General features: G+C 41.1%; 2 protein-coding genes across 2 annotated transcripts; both read left to right on the top strand.

The window, feature by feature from the left end:
• Positions 1–4,596: 4,596 nt before the first annotated feature.
• LOC306908080 (NXPE family member 3-like) lies at positions 4,597–9,024 on the top strand (the record flags this gene model as incomplete). The annotated part of the gene is made up of 4 exons (XM_079480669.1): positions 4,597–4,666; positions 8,101–8,304; positions 8,401–8,738; positions 8,830–9,024. The coding sequence occupies 4 exons, from the start codon at positions 4,597–4,599 to the stop codon at positions 9,022–9,024; spliced, it is 807 nt and encodes a 268-aa protein (XP_079336795.1).
• A 1,795-nt stretch (positions 9,025–10,819) lies between these two features.
• On the top strand, positions 10,820–18,005 carry LOC306909035 (NXPE family member 3-like). Its single transcript, XM_079482376.1, has 8 exons — positions 10,820–10,958; positions 15,513–15,580; positions 15,761–16,177; positions 16,249–16,664; positions 16,785–16,861; positions 16,943–17,146; positions 17,223–17,560; positions 17,664–18,005. Exons 1-8 carry the CDS (start codon positions 10,931–10,933, stop codon positions 17,856–17,858), a joined length of 1,743 nt encoding a protein of 580 aa, XP_079338502.1. The 5' UTR covers positions 10,820–10,930; the 3' UTR covers positions 17,859–18,005.

Consider the following 18,005-nt stretch of genomic DNA (forward strand, 5'->3'; position numbering starts at 1 on the left):
CCCGACACCGGCCGTTCCTACGGTTCGTGTTCGAGGGAAGGGCGAATCAGTACAGGGTCCTGCCATTCGGTCTGGCCCTGTCTCCACGGGTTTTTTTTTCCAAGCTAGTGGAGGCTGCCTTAGCTCCTGGCAGGGAGCAAGGCGTGCGAGTGCTAAACTATCTTGACGACTGGCTTGTCTTGGCACACTCGCGAGATGTGTTGTGCACGCACAGGGACCTTGTGCTTCGGCACCTAGACCGTCTAGGCCTCCGGGTCAACCAGGAGAAGAGCAAGCTCTCCCCCGCGCAGAGCACCTCTTACCTCGGTATGGAACTAGACTCTGTCCGTATGTCAGCACGTCTCACCAACGAGCGTGCACAGTCAGTGCTGCGTTGTCTGAGGTTGATCAGTCAGAATCCCTCGACGCCGCTGAAGAATTTTCAGAGGCTCCTGGGGCACATGCCGTCCTCGACGGGGGTAATCCCTCTCGGGTTGATGCACATGCGGCCGCTTCAGCACTGGCTACAGAGTCGGGTTCCCTGGACGGCGTGGCACGCCGGCACCAGGCGGATTACGGTAACGCCTCAGTGCCTTCGCACTCTCTTACCCTGGTCAGACTTGACCTTTTCTCCGAGCGGGGGTCCCGCTCGGACAGGTTTCGAGGCGTGTCGTGGGAACGACAGACGCCTCCCTGCAAGGGTGGGGTGCGGTGTGCAAGTGGGCACGCAGTATCGGGTCGGTGGACAGGTCCCCGACTGCGTGGGCATATCAACTGCCTAGAGTTGTTGGCAGTCCTTCTGGCACTGAGGAGGCTCCAGCCCCTCGTGCAGGACAAACACGTGCTAGTCCGGTTGGACAGCACGACTGCCGTAGCGTACATCAGCAAGGCGGCATACGCTCACCGCAGTTATCACAACTCGCCCGACGCCTCCTCCTTGGGAGTCAGCAGGTGAATCCCTGCGGGCCACGTTTCTTCTGGGCAACCTGAACCAGACAGCCGATGCGCTCTCTCGACAGTGTACTCCCCACGGAGAGTGGCGACTCCATCCCGTGCAGCCGGCTCATGTGGGAAGCGGTTCGGCAGGCACAGGTGGACCTGTTGCCTCCCCGGACTCCACCCATTACCCGCTATGGTATTCCCAGACCGAGGGTCCCCTCGGCACGGATGCCCTAGCACACAGCTGGCCGCGGGACAAGCGGAAGTACGCCTTCCCCCCCAGTGAGCCTCCTTGCACAGGTCCTGTGCAAGGTCAGAGAAAGGGGCATCAGGTTCTGGTGAGTGGTGCCATACTGGCCCAACCAGACCTGGCTCTCGGATCTGGTAGATCTGACGACAGCCCCCCTGGCCCATTCCCCTGACGAAGGACCTTCCGTTGCAGGGGAAGGGCACGTTGTGGCACCCCAACGCAGGCCTCTGGAACCTCCATGCCTGGCCCCTGGACGGGACGAGGGCTTGCCCGTTAGCGGTCCGGGAGACTGTCTTACAGGCTAGAGCCCCGCCTCTAGGCGGTCATACGCTTATAAGTGGCGCCAATTGTCCTGGTGTTCTCCCCGGGGGGAGAACCCGCGGAGTTGCCTGATCGGATCAGTGCTGACCCGCAGGTAGGTATCCCCGTCAGCACAACCTGGTCACCAGGTTCCTCAGGAGCGCGAGAAGGGTGTGTCCACCCTGGCCGCGCTCCGTACCCTCTTGGGACCCTAATGGGGTCCTACAGGGCCTTGGTACGGCCCTGGTGAGCCCCTAAGTATTGCCAATCTTCCTCAGTCGGATGAAAGATGCACTCTTTGTGGCGCTCACCTCCATCAAGAGGGTGGGGGACCTACAGGCATTCTCTGTGTCCCAGAGGTGCCTGGAACTCGGGATCGGTAATTCTCACGTGGTCCTGAGATCCTATCCCGACAACGAGCCCAAGCTTCCCACTACTCCCTTCCGGGACCAGGTGTTGAACCTGCAGGCGCTCCCCTCCGGAGAGGAAGACCCAACCTTTCTATGTGTTGTGTCCAGTACGCGCGCTGCGCCTCGGTCTGGACCGCACACAGAGCCTCAGAAGCTCTGAGCAGCTCTTTGTCTGTTCTGGGAGACGGCACCCGGGGGGGGCTGTCTCCAAACAGAAGTGGCGCACTGGGTACCAATCCCAGGATCGCCGTGCCCGCTGGCAGTGAGAGCCCACTCCACTCGTGGGCACTGGCACAGGGCGCCTCTCTGGCAGACATTGTAGAACTGCGGGTTGGGCTACGCCCAGTACCTTCACGAGATTTTACCAGTTGCAGCACATCCCTTAAACGCCGCCAACGTTTAGGGTGGGCTCCTGGTTTGGGCGTACGCCTGCGAAAGCGCCTTCTCCCCTCACCAGGTGAGACTAGTGCGCTATTGTAGCCTACCTACTTTCCCCTCTCGGGCGAAGTATAGGCATTCCATCCATCACTAAGCATTGCACTTGGTAACAGACTGGGCGGAGCCGTCTGTTAGAACCAGGTCCGTTACAGGTAGAGTCATCCCTGCTCAGGCAGACCCCTGTATTAGGACTAGTGCCCCATACGTAGTGACTCCCCTTTGGGTCGTCCCGTGTGTTGAATTCCTCACTCAGGATTTCCCGATTGGTGAATCTGTGACCTCCCCGCCGGTGGTATCCCACCTGGATTGTCCCCCTATTCGGGCTAACACCGTTCCGCATGTTGTTCTCCCCGCCGGGGAGACCATGTCATGTCTCCACATGTACCTCCCCTCCGGGTAGGATGTGGCCTCCGTAGCACACTCTTCTAAGAGGAGAGCAGTGTTTCCCCAGTGTTCGGCTCCGGACAGCTCCTCGCTACTAGAGGCGTACGCCACTGTCCGTGAGGCCGTCAGTAGAGGCTTCTCAGTATGACCAATACTATGTGACTGGAAGATTACATCTCGCGGTAGCACTCTTGTGACTCGCTAGCCTAGTCAGGGTCGCTTCGCTGGAGGTCGTAATATCGGTGCAAGCGCTGGGGCGTTTAGATATATCCCCAGTCAGTCTCTCAAACAACGTCGAGAGACCGACTGAAGGGGAACGTCTCGGTTACGGCTGTAACCTCCGTTCCCTGATGGAGGGAACGAGACGTTGTTACTTCATGCCCCAACGCTGCGCCGAATCACTACAGTGACCGGGAGTGCCCTCTCAGGTTCCTCAGTACAAAGGGTGAGTGAATGACCGCCGCCATCTTCCTTTTATACCCGTATGTACGGGGCGGAGACTGGCGTGCGTGTGCCATTCGCCAAGCCCATTGGCGTTTTTTAATTAATTATCTCGGAGAAGGTAGGTTCTCAAGATCAAACCCCAGTCAGTCTCTCAAACAACGTCTCGTTCCCTCCATCAGGGAACGGAGGTTACAGCCGTAACCGAGACGTTTTCTTCCTGTTATCCTTGATTCATGAAGTGCTTATCTTTGGTTTTCTTCCTGTTATCCTTGCTTCATGAAGTGGTTATCTTTGGTTTTCTACCTGTTATCCTTGATTCATGAAGTGGTTATCTTTGGTTTTCTACCTGTTATCCTTGATTCATGAAGTGGTTATCTTTGGTTTTCTACCTGTTATCCTTGATTCATGAAGTGGTTATCTTTGTTTTTTAATGTGTTTTTCATGTTTTTCTATATACATCATACCACTCTGACTTTCCCCTCGAGCAAAGGCCAAGATGTTTGGAATAAGAGTCATCACTTCTCGTAAACCAAGCTCAGGATTCTTGCTGGGGGGGCAAAGGGAGGGGGTGTCACGTTTGAATCATATATATAAACTCTGTGTGCAGGAGGAAGGAAGGCCTTTTCTATGCACCATGCTCATTGCTTATGATGCAGATTAAACGCAATAAAATTATTTGCAAAGAAACCTCATGACTCTCTGTGCGCTGCATTTTTCTGGGCTGACTCACCTAGTTTAAGGAATAAGAAAATTCTTGAAAAAAAAGCTTGAAATGTATTATGAATGTATTATCAAACTTTTCTGTAGCTCAGTGGTAAGAGTTTAAATGAATAGGATAATGCTACGTAGGTCGCTTTGGATAAAAGCTTCTGCCTAAATGTAAATGTAAAACACTTTGTAAATTAATAAGAATTATTCCAAGGATGTTCGAAAAGTAAAAGGCATCACTTTAATAAAAGACACAAAGACACCATCTTTTGGCACCCGAGGATCAAACACACACCCCAACATTTGTAAAATAGGACAACAGAAGTCCATTTGAAGATTTTTTAACATGGCCAATGATTCTTTAAGAGTACAAATACAGTTGTGGTTGCTCGATTGCATCTTCTTTTAAACACCGCCACCTACTGGTAAAAAGAGATATTAATTTCTTTAAACTTCGATCAAAAATAATAAACAACGGCAATAATTAATAACCTAACAACTATGCATATCATAAAGTGTGGGGTTAATATCTTGTCAAATTTGACGCTATTAAATTATTATTTTCATTATTATAATGATTGTTATTAGTATTATTAGTAATCCATGTTGCTCAATGGTTAAGAAAGATTAATCTTGGTCTCGATGTTGCCTTCGAGGTGCGTTCTTCTCTAGGCAACTTGCTCATCATACCAACATCTTTTAAAGAAATCAGATTAACTCTTTAAAACGTCAAGCAACCCGAACATGAGTCACATTGATCCTGTAGCAGGTGTTATAATGGCAACAGAGTGTGCAGGAGGAATACACGTCAAGGGTAAAGGCGGACAAGATCATCAAAAACAGGCGGACATGAAGAAACATCACATCAATAGTAACGCTGTTGGATATTGTGTTCAACATCACTTAAAACATAAAATGAAGCTTGACATCCAGTAATTGAACTGTAAGTAATTTCATTTGTATATAAATTGTTTGAAAACTATTCAATATACATGTAAGGATAATCATGGAAACATATCTTATTACCTAATAAACTAATACATTTATTTATAATTATTACTATGTTTTTTTGTAACTTGATGAATCTTTATGTGGAATACATTACACTTTCATCTGGTGCTTGTCTATAGCAAGTATAAAATTCACTTTGACGGTCTGGTTTTTACTGGTCTGGTTCTGGGAATGATGTCTCCTGGTGAGTTGAGAAAATGAATACATATAGATTTCTATTAATTTTCTTGGGAAGCTGTAATTTGCTAATGCTAAATAAAAAATAGTTCTCAGTGCCATAGACTCTAAAGGGGCTCTCTATGCCAATGTGTCCAAATAATCCAAACTCTACACAAAGAATAACTCTTTATATACAACTTCCTCTGTGATAACCTACAATCGTATTGCAGTATAATGTTGAGGAATTTTAACTTTGAGGAGCAAAGACACGATTACTGCTTGCTTATGTGACCAAGCGACGGGAGTGTAACAGTGCACACAGCGAAAATAACTCAATACGACTACGCCACCTTGGGACTTTCACCCAAAGATTTTACTTTAAACCATGGGCGAAGCTAGCCCCTTTTTAGGGGTGCTTCAGCACCCCTAAAAAGGAGCTCAGCACCCCTAAAACTTGGAGTAAGAAATGTTGTTATTCTAAAAAGAATCGAATGCGACACACGCGGAGTGAGAACCCGTTATGTAGTGTTGTGAATCAACTAAGTTGCTCCAAAGCTGTCTCACACTTCTTTCCTTTTACATAGAGTTGTTCCGATTGCGAAACTATATCGGTGAGTACTGGAGTCAGTATCCTGAATCACCATGGTACACCTATAACAAGTGTTTATTTTCGGACTATTTTAGTCCAGCGGGTCGCCGCCGCTGTGGAGTAGCACAGGACCTGGGTGACTCGTCCATGGTCATAAACGGAGAGAAGTAGCGCCGGTTAATATGTTCTTCCGCGAGACGCATTCAGTTCTGTTTATTAACTGCTAGCGCGTGAAACAAAAACAACTAAACTGCGGACCTGTGTCTCTGTTGTTAAAGTTTATCGTTCATTTGATACTCATTTTAACAGTCTGCAGTCATGTAAACATGACGTGACGTGCGTCTTTTCTGGTCAGTCGTCATGGAAACGTGATCGCCCCTGGCGTTTGGACCTGAGTGTCAGAGGAAGTGATTCTTTCTGAAGCGCAAGAGTGAGTCTGGTACAGTTCAGATTCGTGTTCCCTTCACTGAAAGTCTTTTAGTGCCTTGCGTCGGCTCCATACATGTCTCAGGAGGACCACAGGCCAAAGAAGACTCCAGCACCTGTGATGTCTATTGAGAAGGAGTTGCTTGAAATAATTGAACCCCAAAGGGTCATTGAAAGGTTTGCCAGCCTCAAAGTGCGGCGACATAGATTAACTCTCCCAAAGTAGAGCAAATATGGGGATTCAGGGGAAGTACTTTAAAGATTTCCCACTATTTCTTTTATATCTTTACTTTCTTAGTATTTTCAAGACCTCTGTAAATTATCTGGATATTTTGGACTTTACCTTCTTTTCTTAAATTTTTTATTTATTTATGACTTATATTGGTTTATGAAAGTTCAGACTGGCGTGCGACCAGATATAGATGGCCATTTGTAAATAATTTACAGAAATAATTTACATTTTGTTGTCCAAGTACCTGTTACATTGTTCAATGACAATAAAGATCTAATCTAACCAATCTGATGACTGTTGATACAGAAGGAGGAATATGGAGTTAAGGGTCAGGAAAAGCTGTGTGAAGAAGGTTTTGTGTTTGTTACAGGGGGCTGTCTGTGTGAACTCTCACAATTAAGCTGGTGTCCTGAAAAGGTCTCAAACCTTGTTTGTATCTGTTAGCGACCACTCATTCAGTATTTTAGATTTAGTTAGTTAAAACAGCTCCGTTCTAACATTCTTACTTTAAAGGGATTGCCATGCAAGGAGTTCTGTTCTGCAAAAAAAGGTGTTAAAAAAAATCTGGATTTTGGAGTTAGTTGAATCAATGTTAAAATGATTAAGTTATTTTTCAATAGACACATTTTTTGTTTTTGTGTGAAAAGAGGGGGGGGGGCTTTGCAGTGGGGCTCATTGGGTGCTCAGCACCCCTGAAGCTCTGACCCTAAAATCGCCCCTGCTTTAAACTAAAGCTACTCGAAAGGACAAACACAGGTTCAAGTCACTCAGGCAGAGACATTGGCAAAAAAGTAAAACATATTTATTAATTGGATAAAACTAATAAAACCTTGGGTACACAATAATCTCATTCATCACAGTCAAACCAATTAATAGCAAGGGGGGCTTATCCACCCTATAACTTCTGAATAAGAGTCACCACATTCGACTGTGTGCACACGTACAGTATTCACACATAAGACGGTTCCATTGCCCCAAAGTAAAAGGGTATTTTTACCCTTTTAAGAGTCTTTGGTAAATCGCCTGAAATAAGGTCTGTGGCCAGCAAAAAAACATTTAAAAAAACAAAAATTTAAGCTATGTAGTTTGTTATAGAAATGGAGACGTTTGGATGACGGAAACAACTTGTTTATTAGCTCACCTCCAGAGCCCCTAACACCACGTGCCTCCAGTATGCAAAATGTGTGTCACCACCAGGGGGCACTCCAGAACCACATATGAACATAGCTTTCTAATACACAGCGTATGCAACTAGATTGCATATCATCATTTATCTACAAGCTACAAAACACATCTTGTGATATTTTAAACCTTTATTGTGTCTTTCAAACTGCAAGCAAATATTGTGTTAATCTGTAAATCTATCTTGCTTGAAAAAAGTTTAAACATCCAAACATTTGTTGATCTTCCAAAAGTCTTGTTAAATAATAATACATTTATTATTTGCAAATAAGCTTATTATCTTAATAGACTAATCACAACCATTAAACACCCCAGTGAATTTAACCAGTAACCATTATACCCATTCCCAATATGCACACATGTATCCTTTCCCTATTCTGAAAATGTCCCATCTAAATGGAGTTTTCTAGTTTGCATCAGTGGATTATACTGTCGGTCATTTAACATTTCTGTTGAATGTTTAGCTACGTAAATCGTGCGTTTCATGCTGAAGACGTGAATGGTGACACAATCTTTTTGGGTCTGACTGGTCATTGCTCTGTAAAAAGTAACTTCCCTCTTCTTTCATTTGATTGGTGTTTGTGTGTGTGTTTTGCAAACTTGACATTTGTGTGTTACAGCCATTACTGTATTTCAATTCACCCTGAAGATGTAAGAGAGAAATGTCGTCCTGGTTTGCACTCACCAGTTCCAGCTGGCTTTTATCTGAATGATGTGTGGACGTCCTTTGTGTGTAAAACTCGCCAATTTACTCCCAAAACAACAACACAATGCCTGAAAGACAAACACATCTACATGATGGGAGATTCTACCGTGAGACAGTGGTTTGAGTTCTTGCTGAAAGCTGTACCAAGTGAGATCAAATACAATAATATACAGTAAGTACCTATTTTTTTAATCATAGATGTAAGAATCAATGATGAGATGATTGTTTTTTTTTTCACTGCAGGTTTGAAGCAGATGAATCTGCATGTTCAGTATCAGGCAGGACCTCTTATAGCAGTGGATGTGGGCAACAACATTGACTTACACTGGAGATCTCACGGTGTTCCTCTGCGGTGTCGGAAAACTGAAGTTGCTAATCTGCACTACATCAGTAATGAGATTGAAGATCTTGCTGGAGGACCTCACACTGTTATTGTCTTTAATCTGGGACCACACTTCATCACATACCCTCTGGATTTCTTCACCCACAGAGTGTTGAGGATCCGCAAAGCTGTTGTCGATTTATTACAAAGAGCACCAGCAACAACTGTGATCATCAAAACTGTCAACACTGGCTATAAGGTAAGAAGTGTTCAAATACAAGATGCAATGTCTTTTTTCAGAGATTAAAGGTTGATATTGTCCCTCTGGTGTGTTTCGGTCTGTGTAATAGGATGTGTTTGGCAGTGACTGGTATTCTCTTCAGGTGGACAGAATTCTGCAGTGGGCTTTTCAGGATGTTGGTGTTTATATTTTGGATGTGTGGCAAATGACAGCCTGTCACTACAACAAAGAGAACATTCATCCAGGTCCTGTCATCATAAAAAATGAGATGGACATTTTTCTTTCTTTCATTTGCCCTGAATGAATAAACATTGTTTACCATTTAGTTTTCATCAACAACCGCTGCTTCTAGTAAAAATCCTAAAAAATGTGCCCTTACTGTCCTGTATTGTCCTTGTATGGGGCAGTTGTGGCAAAGTTGTTGGACTGGTAACCAGAAGGTCATCGGTTTGATTCTCAGGGCCAACAGGTAGCGACTGACATGCCCTTGAGCAAGGCACCTAACCCCAGTTTGGTCACTGGGCGCTGCAGTGATAGCTGCCCACTGTTCCTGGTGTGTGTTCATGACTTACAGTGTGTGTGTGTTCAATACCCACTGGATGTGTGAAATGCAGAGGTCACATTTCAGATATGTGTCACCATAACTGACAAATTGGTTACTTTCCTGTAAATTGACAAATACTGAAAAAATTACCATCTATTGAAATTTCTGTTTTTAGTTCATACAGGACATGCAGGCATCTGAGATAAAAACAAACAGTTGACTTTTCTAGACATTCTGCACAGAACTGCTCTGTAGAAATTTGGATCATGCAAAGATTTGCGTATTTCAGGAAATGTTTCAAATATCTTGTTTTTCTGTGCTAAATCTAATGTATATAAGAAATATAACACTTGAGGGTGCGACAGTTTGTAAATAATATATCAAATATATAAGATTATAAAATAAAATATAGGTAAAATATAGCAACTTATATTATTAACATCTAGAAATACCATTTTAAAAAAAATCAATGAAACAATGTGTTTCAGATGACCTTAAAGAACCTTTATCATTAATCTAATTATTTTTTACAGTTTGAAATGTCTTGTTTTCATTTCTTCATTTTCTTGAAGAGGATTTTACATAAAATACACACATATATTTGGTGGGTCCAATGCATAATTACTGTTTATATGTAATGACAATTAGGGATTCACCGAAAGCTGAATCTGGACATGTTTACACTGTAAATGTCATTCAATTTTGCCACAGATCTAACAGACTTCCCCAGCTTTTTAACATCATATGTAGCTCAGTGTTAAGAGCATTGCGTTAACAACGCAAGATTGCAGATATCTATGTATAAATGTATAGGATAATGCAATGTAAGTCGCCTTGGATAAAAGTGTCTGCCAGATGCATAAATGTAACAAAACGGGGTTGGTTCATGTTTGAATTATGTTACAACTGATCCAGTGTCAGCCGTGAATAAGCTACAACTGCAAAATATCCACACAAGCAAACAATTGACATTAATATTTGACGAGTTTAATTACAAATGAGGCATTACAATCACATACAATGTTTTCCACGTGTTAATCTAATCAGGAGATTCGTGAAAGCTCCTGGTTGGAAGTGTTGCAGTTGACCCGTATGTATTACAACCATCCCGGTCTATAGGAGGAAATGTTTTAGACTATGTAAAAATCATCTGCAACGTGTCCATAAACAAGTTTCATTAAACAATCACGTCACGTCAGACACACAGAAGGTTTGCCCGTAAGCGCAACACAATGGCCAGTGTTACTTTTATTAGTCCGCCTCCCTGGTCACGGACAACTGTAACGTTAAACTCTGGTCCATTTCTCACAAGGATGAGTCGACAAAGTTATATCGAGGCAGATCTTTTAATCTCGTAATGCGAAAGTCCAAACCTCACAACAGTCGTTTTATTTCCGGGTGGTTTCACAACTTATTTGGTTTTAAACAAAACAATCTCCACGTTGTCATAGATGCTCGCACGGCATTCTTAACACGTAACTCTCCCACACAACATTTCCATATTTGGACTACGAATCCCACACTCTTAAAGGAGCACTGCCCATATTCCTGCAACACCGGGGAGGATACTTTGAAATGCACAGAAATCACATTACAAAAGAATAATAACGCCACTGGACGTTTACAAGTTGTTAAATATTTGCTCAAAAATTATTAAACATATAAAATGAAGATTGACAGTCAGGAACGAAAAAGTAAGTTGTTTTTGTTTCTTTTTATTTCTTTGTATAATTGTAAACATGATAATATGCAATCACTGTTTAGCTCTTTGACAAAATGTTTTCACTTGAGAAAACTCAAGTGACGTAAAACACCCGTAAAGTCTAATTTCGCGTATGATTTACAGTTTTTGAAGACTGTTAACGCCGTTGGTCCACTAGACCGAACATCGGCTGAAACCAAGAACATGGATATTGTGCATCTTGCGTGATGAACATAAAAGCAAAAAAAAGTCTGGTTCCAAAATGAGAACTTCTTCGATAAATCATGTTTTTGATTATATTGTCATGTTTTTATTGTGTTAGTTGGCTGTATTTTTGAGTTATTATGGCTCAAATAAAAACAACTGCAGTTTGATTGATATGAATTGGAATGCACAAAAACTAAAAACATGATTTTTGAAAACGTATTTCATTTTGAAACCAAACTCTTCATTTGATTCCATAATAATGAATTTGTATAAATTATTTATGTAGAACAAATTGCATTGGTTTGCTAATCTGTAATAAAGCAAATGCATGTAAAGCATTATAGGCTATTCAACAATCTAAAACTAAGACTCATTTAAATATGTTTTTAAATGTTGTTTAACCGCCTGAGTTATGCGATAACGTCAAAGACCTCTCAGAGTTGGAGATGTAACTTAATCCCCAAATTTACTGTCAGATTCACGAAGATGAATTCTTCAAACAGGTTTTCGAAGTGGTGCTGGTCCCTTAAATAACTCTCACAGGGCCAGACGGAATCCGTGTCCGGGGATATCTGATATTTCCGAGGAATAGTACCGTGTATTTGATTGAGTCGCATCAAGTCCTCTGCTGTTTAGGGTTGACATCTGACGATTTTATGGCGTGATCGATTCCAAAGACACCCACAGTCTACTTCTCAAGCGAATCTTATCGTGATCGTTTCTAAAGTAGGCTACAGAACAAGCGAATTTTACCTCACGCAAAGCAAAAGTAAAAACCAGAAATTAAGCAGCCCGTCTATATTAATCTCCACAGGATATGGTGGTCGTGTTCGTATTGCATCACGTGTTGTTAATGATAAAAGCAAGTTTACCCTACATTATTGGGTTTAAGAAGCGCACAAATACAAACTCGCACACAACAATGCAATGAGCGAACAAGTTTGTTAAAGCGCTTATGTTTTTTTCCACATTAATTCCTTTCTTCTTCATCTCATGTGCTGAAACAGTATCACTGAAAGATCCATTAAAGTAGTCAAACACGACTGAGATCGTCATAGTTTAAAGCTGCGAACAGCGCTCAGTTTACAGGATCATCATTATAATGTAAAATGTATATTATAACTAAACAAGTAAGCCTTCAATAATGGTGTTTATAAAACATGTTCATGACGTTTTATTTAGGTTTAATTGCAATTTGACAGCTGATTTGTAATTAAGATTAAGAAAAATATTCTGCGCAGAATTAACAAAGAAAATGTCGGCATATTCCGTCTGGAATCTGTCTTCATGTTAAAGATAACCAGCATAATAATTATGCACACCTAAATAAAAGCCACCACTTTATACCCCCACTAGCAATTATAAGTTAGTTGCACCTATGATGGGAAATATTAATATAATATTTTAGTATATTTTTGTATATTTGTGGACCTTCATGGAAGACAATAACACTTGTAAATAAAAAATTGTTGGTCACATCTATATGTCAAATACAGCAATACCTGCCTATGCAGCAACTGCAAACGATAGAAGCTGAGAATATACTTTTTTTCGTTACGGCAGTCAAATCTCTGATATGATAAAAAGAAAAAACAATAGAAAAGATGATAAACCTGAATAACTGGGGTGTGTGTGCGCCTGCGTCACAAAGCTGAAAAAATGTCATTAATGAATTATATTATACATTGTACTGTAAAGTTATTACTATATTATAAAACAAACCAACTAAATGTTTTTGTTATGTGCAAAACTGCACTTTATTCATTACCGATTAGCGCCACTTAATGGTACAATTAAAGATATCATTTGACAACTGTGCCTATGCACAATTCACAAAATATTTTTAGTCACATTTTTTTACAGGAAGTGCAAACGATAGAAGCTAGAGATAGTTTTTGTCCGTTACAGCAGTCAAATCTCAAATATAAGATGATAAACCTGAATAACTGGTTTGTGTGTGTGTCTGTGCGTCTCAAAGCTGAATCTGGACATGTTTACAAGGTAAATGTCATACAATCGTGCTACAGATCTAACAGATTACCCAGCTTTTTTACATATTGTGATGATATTCCCATCGGTCTGTATTTCTCTTCCAATACTTATGTTTTACTTTCCATAGGCCTACAATAAATGTAACTAAATGTGCTCGGGGTTGGTTCGTGTTGGTATTATGTTACAACTTATCCAAAGTCAGCCGTGAATAAACACCAACAACCTGCGTGAGAAATATCCAAACAGGCAAACAATTAACATTAATATTTAATCACAACTCAGGCATTACAATCACATAAGTTTTCCACGTGTGACTAATCAGGAAATTAGTAACAATTTTGCAACTGACCCGTATTACAACCACACCCGGTCTTTATAGAGGAAATGTTTTAAGTTATGACAAAATCATCTGTGTCCATATTGTTTACTTAAATTCCTTAAACAATCGCGTCAGACTCACACATGACTCACAGCAAGTGTGCCCGTATAATAAGCGCAATGGCCAGGGAGGATACTTTGAAATGCACATTAAATTAAAGTTTAATTTAGGCAAAGGACAATAATCTGGACAAACCCAAGGCGTGTTCATATGGAAGCATATTGGTTGCAGTTTTCAATTTGAAACGCAATAAGCAAAATGGCAATGTAAAATGACAATGCAACTGTGTATTTAAACATACATTCATATGTGCAAAATTAAGTGCAAACTGAAAAAAAAATCAACAATATTAATTGAAAAATTACGTTTGCATTCCCAGGGTTCATTATGAGGGTTTTAGATAGTCAAACAAAACTGTAGCAAAAATCCAATGTTATTTTCCCTAAATGTATTAACATTAACAGGTTGAACATTTGGGATTGCAGTTTCATCTACACACAGCGTGCTGAGTATTGCAAAATTCAATGTGGATTTAAATGCATTTTGAGCTGGCCACGCCCCCTCCCTGATACAGCTTAATAACGTGAAGCGAGAGCCCCACACCATGATGTTCCCACCTCCAAACTTCCCTGTTGGTATGCTGTTTTTGGGGTGATGTGCAGTGCGATTGGACCTCCAAAAAGGAAGTGTATTATGGCATCAAAAGAGTTACATTTTGGGTCTCATCTGACCAGACTATATTCTCCCAGTATTTCACAGGCTTGTCTAAATGGTTTGCAGACTTTAAACAAGCTTTAACATGTTTTGTCTCCAGCCACGGAGTCTTGCATGGTGAATGTGTGAGGGTTGAGTGCATTACTTTTTGTTTTCTTTGAAATAATTGTAGCCTACCTGTTAATTCAAGGATTTTCTGAGTTTTTTTAAAAAACCAAGAAGGGGTCACTTTTGGCCTTTCTCATTCCATTTTATTATAAATAACCTAATTTGAGAACTTGTTTGTTTTGTTTTCTTTGAATTTATTGATTATTTGAATTGTTAACAACATATTGTGAACTATGAAAAACAGAAATGTAGAAATGTATTACATTTACATTTAGCCATTTAGCAGATGCTTTTATCCAAAGCGACTTACAAAGAATTCAGGGAGCAAAAGCGATATGTCAAACAAACAGCATTGACTGAGAAAAGTGGTGACATGTTCAATCCTTATTTTACACACAGTATAAATACAGGAAACGAACAGTGATTGTCGTAAAGGCCTTGTTTAAAAAAACCAAGATAAGTTACCATTTAGTAATTGTTTGATGTAAACACCATCCCATCCGCAATGGCCAACAGTGCTCGAGCTAGCAGAACTCAGACTCGTCCCACCAAATTTCCAACTAAGGATATGAGTCCGACCAGATCCGTGGTGTTGATAACCAAATCTCGGTATTGAATAAATGACTGAATAGTGAACATTCATTCAACATCGAAATTTGATTGACAACCAATACTGACCTTTCTAACAAAAAATCAACATGAAATCAATGTCACTTTGCTTTCTGGGAAAGCAACACAAACACTTTTGTCATGTCACCTTGCGACCTACATTTCTTTGAAATGTTGAGCTTATTACTGTGGCACACTGTAATTTTAGCTCAAAAGCTGCCTTTTTAAGTTTAACAAATTAAATGACCTTTAAAAGTCATTTGAATCTAAATTAGTCTTATATTCACCTGACCTTAGCTAGTTGTAGAGCCTACTTTGTAAAATAATCAATTAATACAATTAAATAAATAAATTTACTGTTTTACAAAGTTACTTGTAAAGCCAATTTGATTTAACTTGAAAATTCTAGTCAGTATTTAAGTAGAATTTTTACAGTGGATCTGAAGGCATCTTGTTTAATGGGCTACTTAACTTTAAAAAACCTCTCCCTAAGTAACTTAAGGATTTTCATCAAATGCTAACATACTGATTTTACAGTTCACAGGGAAAGGCCGTGTCTTAAGGCGCTGTTTACTGTTCTGTGTCTGGGAATGATGTGTTTCTTGGTGAGTTGAGAAACAGCTATGCGTGTTTCCAGAAAATCCTAAACACATGCAGAATATAGTAATTGTTACGAGATTTTTAAGATTAATCACCATTGGTCAAGACATGTTCCCACATCATCTTTCTTGTGTGTTTCCTACACTTTATAACTCAGTTTTTGAAGGACTCTTCATCTTTTGTAGGTTATGTGGTCTTGTGTGGGTAAAGAAAAGGAGAAACAACCTCCATACAGCCTTTTGTTTCAGAACTATGCAAAACTTTACAACTCCACAAATTCCTTCACCTCTCCTGATGATGATGTCTTAGAAATCAGTTCAGAAGAGTCACCAACAAACTCATTTTACTCTGAATTTGGAATCAGTTCAGAACGTTACTCCAGTTTACAGAAGACTCTCTACTGGGCTGGACCAGACAGATCAGTCACAGATGTGTCCATGAGTACAAGTCCAGCTCACTCCACATACATCATTCAGAACCTGAAAGACAGCTATCAAATAGGGGAGGAGATTTATGTTACGATCCATGCAAGAGATTTTAACAATGATTCCAAACCTTATGGAGGGGACTTCTTTCAAGCAAAGCTGTTCTATTCTAAAAAGGTACAAAATCTTTTACACAGGACATACATCTTTATGCATATCTGGTTGTTTGAGATGTTCTTGTGTCACAGGCCAGTGTATTTGGAGAGGTGATGGACTTGCTCAACGGCTCTTACTCTGTGCGTTTTCTTCTGCCGTGGGTGGGACCGGCACAGGTGGCTGTGCGTCTGATCCACTCCAGTGAAGGTGTGCTGGTCCTCAAGCATCACAGAGACACTGATTCTGACAGAGTTTTCTTTAATGGATATTTTGAAGGACCAGGACCAAATGGGACCAGGCTTAAAGAAATAGTAAAGTGTAATGTGAAGTGGGACAAGAATGGACTGGAGAGGGTGGGAAAAGGAGATTGTTGTTGTGAATACAAAGATTCTCGCACTGGAGAAGAATGGCGCTGCCAGAAACCCAAATCTTTGCCATGCAGTGCCCGTGTGTATCACTCCATGGGAGGATATATCAAACGTATGACTGCCAAAGAAGCAAAGTTTATGTGAGAATAACTGAAACTTTTTTTAAAAATAACATTGTATTTAACATTTAGGTTATTATCTAGTTTCTTGTGTGTAATATGATTAAACAATGGGAGATTACTAAATACTTTCCTTGCCAGGCAGCAAACCAACAAAGTTATCAATGGGCCAAAAAGCCCTATCAACATTCTTCCCTCTAATGAAAGTGCAAGGATTGGTATGTTGGACATTGATATGTGATTAACTTAATTAAAATATTACAACTTCAACTTAATCACTGTTTTACTCCATCCTGCAGATGTAAGAGAGAAATGTCGTCCTGGTTTGCACACGCCAGTTCCAGCTGGCTTTTACCTCAATGATGTGTGGACGTCCTTTGTGTGTAAAATTCGCCATTTTACTCCCGAAACAACAACTCAATGCCTGAAAGACAAACACATCTACATGATGGGAGATTCTACCATGAGACAGTGGTTTGAGTTCTTGCTGAAAGCTGTACCAAGTGAGATCAAAAACAAATTTCTTACATTCATATAATTATAACCTGATGAGATTATTGTTGTTTTTTCTCTCCGCAGGTTTGAAGCAGATGAATCTGCATGTTCAGTATCAGGCAGGACCTCTTATAGCAGTGGATGTGGGCAACAACATTGACTTACACTGGAGAGCTCACGGTGTTCCTCTGCGGTGTCGGAAAACTGAAGTTGCTAATCTGCACTACATCAGTAATGAGATTGAAGATCTTGCTGGAGGACCTCACACTGTTATTGTCTTTAATCTGGGACCACACTTCGCCACATACCCTCTGGATTTCTTCACCCACAGAGTGTTGAGGATCCGCAAAGCTGTTGTAGATTTATTACAGAGAGCACCAGCAACAACTGTGATCATCAAAACTGTCAACACTGCCTATAAGGTAAGAACGAAAAAATATAAAATACATGCAAAGTTACAACCCTTACGAAGATACTTATATATGCATGCATGTCTATATTTTGTACCTCTGTGTTTTGTAATAGGATTTGTTTGGCAGTGACTGGTATTCTCTTCAGTTGGACAAAATTCTACGGTGGGCTTTTCAGGATGTTGGCGTTTATATTTTGGATGTGTGGCAAATGACAGCCTGTCACTACAACAAAGAGAACATTCATCCAGGTCCTGTCATCATCAAAAATGCAATGGACATTTTTCTTTCTTTCATATGCCCCGAATGAATTTCTCAATGTGAGGCTAAAACCTGAAGATACACGATTAGTTCTTGGGATACGGGAAACGGTGGCAGAAACTGAGAATGGTAGAGGAATTAAAAAGATGAATGAACATTTTTATAAATAAAGCTTATCATATTGCAAAACAAGCGC

The sequence above is a fragment of the Barbatula barbatula genome, assembly GCF_947034865.1.
Source record: "Barbatula barbatula genome assembly, chromosome: 19".
In the NCBI taxonomy this organism is placed as follows: domain Eukaryota; kingdom Metazoa; phylum Chordata; class Actinopteri; order Cypriniformes; family Nemacheilidae; genus Barbatula; species Barbatula barbatula.